At 42.7% G+C, this 9,482-nt stretch overlaps 1 protein-coding gene across 4 annotated transcripts in view; it reads right to left on the bottom strand.

Annotated features, from left to right (window-relative positions):
- The window catches only part of LOC147096985 (activin receptor type-1-like), a 184,864-nt gene that overhangs the window by 67,144 nt on the left and 108,238 nt on the right, over nt 1-9,482 (bottom strand). For 3 of the 4 annotated variants that reach the window (XM_085972691.1, XM_085972693.1, XM_085972692.1), the window contains exon 10: nt 9,136-9,333. The exons of the other annotated variant lie outside the window; for it this stretch is intronic. In XM_085972691.1, the coding sequence (XP_085828817.1) occupies nt 9,136-9,333 (198 nt within the window). The remainder of the gene's footprint in view (nt 1-9,135; nt 9,334-9,482) is intronic. 4 annotated transcript variants of the gene reach the window in all.

The following is a 9,482-nucleotide window of genomic DNA, read 5'->3' as shown; positions in this document are numbered from 1 at the left end:
TTCCTCGCCGTTTAGGGTAATATCTGTGTTCCTCACCGTTTAGGGTAATATCTGTGTTCCTCACCGTTTAGGGTAATATCAGTGTTCCTCACCGTTTAGGGTAATATCAGTGTTCCTCACCGTTTAGGGTAATATCAGTGTTCCTCACCGTTTAGGGTAATATCAGTGTTCCTCACCGTTTAGGGTAATATCAGTGTTCCTCACCGTTTAGGGTAATATCAGTGTTCCTCACTGTTTAGGGTAATATCTGTGTTCCTCACCGTTTTGGGTAATATCAGTGTTCCTCACCGTTTAGTGTAATATCAGTGTTCCTCACCGTTTTGGGTAATATCAGTGTTCCTCACCGTTTAGTGTAATATCAGTGTTCCTCACTGTTTAGTGTAATATCTGTGTTCCTCACTGTTTAGGGTAATATCAGTGTTCCTCACCGTTTAGGGTAATATCAGTGTTCCTCACTGTTTAGGGTAATATCAATGTTCCTCACCGTTTAGGGTAATATCAGTTTTCCTCACCGTTTCGGGTAATATCAGTGTTCCTCACTGTTTAGGGTAATATCAGTGTTCCTCACCGTTTAGGGTAATATCAGTGTTCCTCACCGTTTCGGGTAATATCAATGTTCCTCACCGTTTAGGGTAATATCAGTTTTCCTCACCGTTTCGGGTAATATCAGTGTTCCTCACCGTTTAGGGTAATATCAGTGTTCCTCACTGTTTAGGGTAATATCAGTGTTCCTCACCGTTTAGGGTAATATCTGTGTTCCTCACCGTTTAGGGTAATATCAGTGTTCCTCACCGTTTAGGGTAATATCAGTGTTCCTCACTGTTTAGGGTAATATCTGTGTTCCTCACCGTTTAGGGTAATATCAGTGTTCCTCACCGTTTCGGGTAATATCAATGTTCCTCACCGTTTAGGGTAATATCAGTGTTCCTCACCGTTTAGGGTAATATCAGTGTTCCTCACCGTTTAGGGTAATATCAGTGTTCCTCACCGTTTAGGGCAATATCAGTGTTCCTCACAGTTTAGGGTAATATCTGTGTTCCTCACCGTTTAGGGTAATATCAGTGTTCCTCACCGTTTAGGGTAATATCAGTGTTCCTCACTGTTTAGGGTAATATCAGTGTTCCTCACCGTTTAGTGTAATATCAGTGTTCCTCACCGTTTAGGGTAATATCAGTGTTCCTCACCGTTTAGGGTAATATCAGTGTTCCTCACCGTTTAGGGTAATATCAGTGTTCCTCACCGTTTAGGGTAATATCTGTGTTCCTCACCGTTTAGGGTAATATCAGTGTTCCTCACCGTTTAGGGTAATATCAGTGTTCCTCACAGTTTAGGGTAATATCTGTGTTCCTCACCGTTTAGGGTAATATCAGTGTTCCTCACCGTTTAGGGTAATATCTGTGTTCCTCACTGTTTAGGGTAATATCAGTGTTCCTCACTGTTTAGGGTAATATCTGTGTTCCTCACCGTTTAGGGTAATATCAGTGTTCCTCACTGTTTAGGGTAATATCAGTGTTCCTCACTGTTTAGGGTAATATCAGTGTTCCTCACCGTTTAGGGTAATATCAGTGTTCCTCACCGTTTAGGGTAATATCTGTGTTCCTCACCGTTTAGGGTAGTATCAATGTTCCTCACCGTTTAGGGTAATATCTGTGTTCCTCACCGTTTAGGGTAATATCAGTGTTCCTCACCGTTTAGGGTAATATCAGTGTTCCTCACCGTTTTGGGTAATATCAGTGTTCCTCACTGTTTAGGGTAATATCAGTGTTCCTCACCGTTTAGGGTAATATCAGTGTTCCTCACCGTTTAGGGTAATATCAGTGTTCCTCACTGTTTAGGGTAATATCAGTGTTCCTCACCGTTTAGGGTAATATCTGTGTTCCTCACCGTTTAGGGTAATATCAGTGTTCCTCACCGTTTAGGGTAATATCAGTGTTCCTCACCGTTTAGGGTAATATCAGTGTTCCTCACCGTTTAGGGTAATATCAGTGTTCCTCACTGTTTAGGGTAATATCAGTGTTCCTCACTGTTTAGGGTAATATCAGTGTTCCTCACTGTTTAGGGTAATATCAATGTTCCTCACCGTTTAGGGTAATATCAGTGTTCCTCACCGTTTAGGGTAATATCAGTGTTCCTCACCGTTTAGGGTAATATCAATGTTCCTCACCGTTTAGGGTAGTATCAGTTTTCCTCACCGTTTCGGGTGATATCAGTTTTCCTCACCGTTTAGTGTAATATCAGTGTTCCTCACCGTTTAGGGTAATATCAGTGTTCCTCACCGTTTAGGGTAATATCAGTGTTCCTCACCGTTTAGGGTAATATCTGTGTTCCTCACTGTTTAGGGTAATATCAGTGTTCCTCACTGTTTAGGGTAATATCAGTGTTCCTCACCGTTTAGTGTAATATCAGTTTTCCTCACCGTTTCGGGTAATATCAGTTTTCCTCACCGTTTAGTGTAATATCAGTGTTCCTCACCGTTTAGGGTAATATCAGTGTTCCTCACCGTTTAGGGTAATATCAGTGTTCCTCACCGTTTAGGGTAATATCAGTGTTCCTCACTGTTTAGTGTAATATCAGTGTTCCTCACTGTTTAGGGTAATATCAGTGTTCCTCACCGTTTAGGGTAATATCAGTGTTCCTCACCGTTTAGGGTAGTATCAATGTTCCTCACCATTTAGGGTAATATCAGTTTCCCTCACCGTTTCGGGTAATATCAGTTTTCCTCACCGTTTAGTGTAATATCAGTGTTCCTCACCGTTTAGGGTAATATCTGTGTTCCTCACCGTTTAGGGTAGTATCAATGTTCCTCACTGTTTAGGGTAATATCAGTGTTCCTCACCGTTTAGGGTAATATCAGTGTTCCTCACCGTTTAGGGTAATATCAGTGTTCCTCACCGTTTAGGGTAATATCAGTGTTCCTCACCGTTTAGGGTAATATCAGTGTTCCTCACCGTTTAGGGTAATATCAGTGTTCCTCACTGTTTTGGGTAATATCAGTGTTCCTCACCGTTTAGGGTAATATCAGTGTTCCTCACCGTTTAGGGTAATATCAGTGTTCCTCACTGTTTAGGGTAATATCAGTGTTCCTCACCGTTTAGGGTAATATCTGTGTTCCTCACCGTTTAGGGTAATATCAGTGTTCCTCACCGTTTAGGGTAATATCAGTGTTCCTCACTGTTTAGGGTAATATCAGTGTTCCTCACCGTTTAGGGTAATATCTGTGTTCCTCACCGTTTAGGGTAATATCAGTTTTCCTCACCGTTTCGGGTAATATCAGTTTTCCTCACCGTTTAGTGTAATATCAGTGTTCCTCACCGTTTAGGGTAATATCTGTGTTCCTCACCGTTTAGGGTAATATCAGTGTTCCTCACCGTTTAGGGTAATATCAGTGTTCCTCACCGTTTAGGTTAATATCAGTGTTCCTCACTGTTTAGGGTAATATCAGTGTTCCTCACCGTTTAGGGTAATATCAGTGTTCCTCACCGTTTAGGGTAATATCAGTGTTCCTCACTGTTTAGGGTAATATCAGTGTTCCTCACCGTTTAGGGTAATATCTGTGTTCCTCACCGTTTAGGGTAATATCAGTGTTCCTCACCGTTTAGGGTAATATCAGTGTTCCTCACCGTTTAGGGTAATATCAGTGTTCCTCACCGTTTAGGGTAATATCAGTGTTCCTCACCGTTTAGGGTAATATCAGTGTTCCTCACCGTTTAGGGTAATATCAGTGTTCCTCACTGTTTAGGGTAATATCAGTGTTCCTCACTGTTTACGGTAATATCAGTGTTCCTCACCGGTTAGGGTAATATCAGTGTTCCTCACCGTTTAGGGTAATATCAATGTTCCTCACCGTTTAGGGTAATATCAGTTTTCCTCACCGTTTTGGGTAATATCAGTTTTCCTCACCGTTTAGTGTAATATCAGTGTTCCTCACCGTTTAGGGTAATATCTGTGTTCCTCACCGTTTAGGGTAATATCAATGTTCCTCACCGTTTAGGTTAATATCAGTGTTCCTCACTGTTTAGGGTAATATCAGTGTTCCTCACCGTTTAGGGTAATATCTGTGTTCCTCACCGTTTAGGGTAATATCTGTGTTCCTCACCGTTTAGGGTAATATCTGTGTTCCTCACTGTTTAGGGTAATATCAGTGTTCCTCACCGTTTAGGGTAATATCTGTGTTCCTCACCGTTTAGGGTAATATCTGTGTTCCTCACCGTTTAGGGTAATATCAGTGTTCCTCACTGTTTAGGGTAATATCTGTGTTCCTCACCGTTTAGGGTAATATCAGTGTTCCTCACCGTTTAGGGTAATATCAGTGTTCCTCACCGTTTAGGGTAATATCTGTGTTCCTCACCGTTTCGGGTAATATCAGTGTTCCTCACTGTTTCGGGTAATATCTGTGTTCCTCACCGTTTCGGGTAATATCAATGTTCCTCACCGTTTAGGGTAATATCTGTGTTCCTCACCGTTTAGGGTAATATCAGTGTTCCTCACCGTTTAGGGTAATATCAGTGTTCCTCACCGTTTAGGGTAATATCAGTGTTCCTCACCGTTTAGGGTAATATCAGTGTTCCTCACCGTTTAGTGTAATATCAGTGTTCCTCACCGTTTAGGGTAATATCTGTGTTCCTCACCGTTTAGGGTAATATCAGTGTTCCTCACCGTTTAGGGTAATATCAGTGTTCCTCACCGTTTAGGGTAATATCTGTGTTCCTCACCGTTTAGGGTAATATCAGTGTTCCTCACCGTTTTGGGTAATATCTGTGTTCCTCACCGTTTAGGGTAATATCAATGTTCCTCACCGTTTTGGGTAATATCTGTGTTCCTCACCGTTTAGGGTAATATCAGTGTTCCTCACTGTTTAGGGTAATATCAGTGTTCCTCACCGTTTAGGGTAATATCAGTGTTCCTCACCGTTTAGGGTAATATCAGTGTTCCTCACCGTTTAGGGTAATATCAGTGTTCCTCACCGTTTAGGGTAATATCAGTGTTCCTCACTGTTTAGGGTAATATCAGTGTTCCTCACTGTTTAGGGTAATATCAGTGTTCCTCACTGTTTAGGGTAATATCAGTGTTCCTCACCGTTTAGGGTAATATCAGTGTTCCTCACCGTTTAGGGTAATGTCAGTGTTCCTCACCGTTTAGGGTAATATCAGTGTTCCTCACTGTTTAGGGTAATATCAGTGTTCCTCACTGTTTAGGGTAATATCAGTGTTCCTCACTGTTTAGGGTAATATCTGTGTTCCTCACCGTTTAGGGTAATATCTGTGTTCCTCACTGTTTAGGGTAATATCAATGTTCCTCACTGTTTAGGGTAATATCAATGTTCCTCACCGTTTTGGGTAATATCTGTGTTCCTCACCGTTTAGGGTAATATCAGTGTTCCTCACTGTTTAGGGTAATATCTGTGTTCCTCACCGTTTAGGGTAATATCAGTGTTCCTCACTGTTTAGGGTAATATCAGTGTTCCTCACTGTTTAGGGTAATATCAGTGTTCCTCACTGTTTAGGGTAATATCAGTGTTCCTCACCGTTTAGAGTAATATCAGTGTTCCTCACTGTTTAGGGTAATATCAGTGTTCCTCACTGTTTAGGGTAATATCAGTGTTCCTCACTGTTTAGGGTAATATCAGTGTTCCTCACCGTTTAGGGTAATATCAGTGTTCCTCACCGTTTAGGGTAATATCAGTGTTCCTCACTGTTTAGGGTAATATCTGTGTTCCTCACCGTTTAGGGTAATATCAGTGTTCCTCACTGTTTAGGGTAATATCAGTGTTCCTCACTGTTTAGGGTAATATCAGTGTTCCTCACTGTTTAGGGTAATATCAGTGTTCCTCACTGTTTAGGGTAATATCAATGTTCCTCACCGTTTCGGGTAATATCAGTGTTCCTCACCGTTTAGTGTAATATCTGTGTTCCTCACTGTTTAGGGTAATATCAGTGTTCCTCACCGTTTAGGGTAATATCAGTGTTCCTCACTGTTTAGGGTAATATCTGTGTTCCTCACCGTTTAGGGTAATATCAGTGTTCCTCACTGTTTAGGGTAATATCAGTGTTCCTCACTGTTTAGGGTAATATCAGTGTTCCTCACTGTTTAGGGTAATATCAGTGTTCCTCACTGTTTAGGGTAATATCAGTGTTCCTCACTGTTTAGGGTAATATCAGTGTTCCTCACTGTTTAGGGTAATATCTGTGTTCCTCACCGTTTAGGGTAATATCAGTGTTCCTCACTGTTTAGGGTAATATCAGTGTTCCTCACTGTTTAGGGTAATATCAGTGTTCCTCACTGTTTAGGGTAATATCAGTGTTCCTCACCGTTTAGGGTAATATCAGTGTTCCTCACCGTTTAGGGTAATATCAATGTTCCTCACTGTTTAGGGTAATATCAGTGTTCCTCACTGTTTAGGGTAATATCAGTGTTCCTCACTGTTTAGGGTAATATCAGTGTTCCTCACCGTTTAGGGTAATATCAGTGTTCCTCACTGTTTAGGGTAATATCAGTGTTCCTCACCGTTTAGGGTAATATCTGTGTTCCTCACCGTTTAGGGTAATATCAGTGTTCCTCACCGTTTAGGGTAATATCAGTGTTCCTCACCGTTTAGGGTAATATCTGTGTTCCTCACCGTTTAGGGTAATATCTGTGTTCCTCACCGTTTAGGGTAATATCAGTGTTCCTCACCGTTTAGGGTAATATCTGTGTTCCTCACCGTTTAGGGTAATATCAGTGTTCCTCACTGTTTAGTGTAATATCAGTGTTCCTCACCGTTTAGGGTAATATCAGTGTTCCTCACTGTTTAGTGTAATATCAGTGTTCCTCACTGTTTAGTGTAATATCAGTGTTCCTCACTGTTTAGGGTAGTATCAGTGTTCCTCACTGTTTAGGGTAATATCAGTGTTCCTCACTGTTTAGTGTAATATCAGTGTTCCTCACCGTTTAGGGTAATATCAGTGTTCCTCACTGTTTAGGGTAATATCAGTGTTCCTCACCGTTTAGGGTAATATCAGTGTTCCTCACTGTTTAGGGTAATATCAGTGTTCCTCACCGTTTAGGGTAATATTTGGGTAATTTCAGCCTCACCCGGCTGACGGGAGGCTAATGGGATTTACACTCAGCCCAATTTCCCTCTCCGTCACCCTCCTGCCGGGCGGGTCAGGTTCAAATAATCCCCCATGTAATTTTTGGAAACGACTTGGGGAGGAGAATATCTTCTGGGATCATTATAACTTTGCGGCGTGGCTACCACAGGGAGAGAAGACTTCCTTACGGTCACTATTTCTCGTGAAATCAGAGATGCATTCTAAAAAAAAAAGCAGGTTCACGATATTTCTCACTCATCACGATCAGAGGAAATGGACCCCCCTGATCCCACTGATTTTTATAAAGCGCTCCCATATCTGGGGAGGCAGAGGGGACATGAGAAACATGCATCATCTCGCCAAGCCGCACAGAATGACTGGAATTCTGAAGTGAAAACTTCTCAAATAACAATGTTATTTCCAGAAACACAAACCCTAATAAACAGAGATAACTTGACCCGACCTGTTTGTTCCAGATGGCTGCGAATGAGCCAGGTCGTTTCCATGGGTTTCGGAACCATTGGCAGACAAGAGACTCTCATTGAGTTCCTGCCATGACCTCTTCCCACACTCTTCCTTTTCTATATATCCCCAATAAGAACCGCCCGATAAGATTAGGACAGCCAGCCGGCCACTTCTGCCTTGCTTGTTGCTGAGTTTCTAATCAAGAGGATTACATTCACAAGGCTCATCACTCTCCCTTTGTCTCAAACTGGGTGCTGACACGAGATTAAACTGTTCTCAATGAATGATAATTTAGTATGAAATAAACACAAGATGGAGTAACTCTGGGCTAATGGAGAAAGTTGATGACAGGAGTCCATTTGTCCGAACTATGTGAAAATAGATTGTCAGTTTCCTGCGGTCATACTTGTAGCAGTTGAACAGAAATTGCTTTGGTCGCTAACTGTTCACAGCGACGTTGTTCAATTTAGTACAATAGCAAAATACTGCGGATGCTGGAATTCTGAAATAACAACAGAAAATGCTGGAAATACTCAGCAGGCCAGGCAGCATCCGTGGAGAGAGAAACAGAGCTAACGTTTCAGGTCGAAACCCTTCGTCAGAACCTTCCAATTTTGTCCTTGGATCTTCCCCACTATCAGGAGCTCGCTGTAAAGAATGGGAATCCCACGTTGCTGGGTGGTATGGACTAGCTGAGTAACCAGCAGCCAGGAAGAAGCAGAGGCCCACGATTGGCAATGGAATTCCTTGTTGGGCTTTGCCAGTGTGCTTCCAAAGGAGCCTTGGAAAAGTAGAGCTGGTTGTCAGCTCCTCTGGTGGCAGTGCCACTGCTGCATCTATATTACATCACAGCTGGCAGTGCCACTCATATTACAGCACTGGTGCCCAAAGCAGTTTGGCCACCAGTGGCAAGGGGGCATTAAACATTGTGCTCCTGAGTAATGGAGCTGCCCTGGCTACAGCACATGACTAAACCAACCCTGCCATTGACGTCCCATGATTCAGGGGTTAGAGTGAGTGTTTAGGGTATAGGATTAGTAGTTAAGGGTTACTGGCTCGCGTTAGAAATCATTTTTCTTTACTATCGACAACTCCGTTGCCACTAGACATGTCCGCTTGATATAAAAGATTAAGGGGTGACCTAACTGAGATGTTCACTGTGATTAAATGATATGAGCGGGTAGATCGAGAGAAACTATTTCCTCTGGTGGGGGGAGTCCAGAACAAGGGGGCAGAACCTTAAAATTAGAGCCAGGCCGTTCAGGGGTGATGTCAGGAAGCACTTCTTCACACAAAGGGTAGTGGAAATCTGGAACTCCCTCACCCAAAAAGATGTTGAGGCTGGGGGTCAATTGAAAATTTCAAAACTGAGATTGATAGATTTTTGTTAGGCAAGGGGATCAAGGGTTATGGAACCGAGGCGGGTAGATGGAGTTAAGGTGCAGATCAGCCATGATCTGATTGAATGGTGGAACCGGCCTGATGGTGGAACCGGCTTGAGGGGCTGAGTGGCCTCCTCCTGTTCCGATGTTTAGCTCTAGCACAGGATCTCAATTATAACTTTTTTCTGCGGCACTCTTGTCACTACTATAGCACTTACCATTCATTGGTGTCCTCCTCGCAATCTCCCACAGTACAAGACCGAATGCCCAGATATCTGTCCATTTGTATGACTCAAAACTGTTGGTGCGGATTGTCTCATCCAGCACCTCCGGGGCCATGTAACGCTTGGTCCCCACTTTGGGGTTGTTTCCAATGTCCAGGAAGTCGTTGTTCTGGGAGTGTATGACAGCCAAACCTGCAGTGCAGTGAAGGAGAAAGTTACAATGATTCGGACAGCAATGCATAGCATTAAGGCACAAAGATACTGAAGAGGGAGAAACATACTGGAGTAATGCTTATGCCTCCAACGTAGTGTACTACCAATCTCGGTCACAACATAGAAAC

The sequence above is a fragment of the Somniosus microcephalus genome, chromosome 33 (genome assembly GCF_052327205.1).
Source record: "Somniosus microcephalus isolate GS21.2 chromosome 33, FLI_Smic_1.0, whole genome shotgun sequence".
NCBI classification, from domain to species: domain Eukaryota; kingdom Metazoa; phylum Chordata; class Chondrichthyes; order Squaliformes; family Somniosidae; genus Somniosus; species Somniosus microcephalus.
Note: the sequence above shows the minus strand (reverse complement) of the source record. Positions and strands in the feature narration are given on the sequence as shown.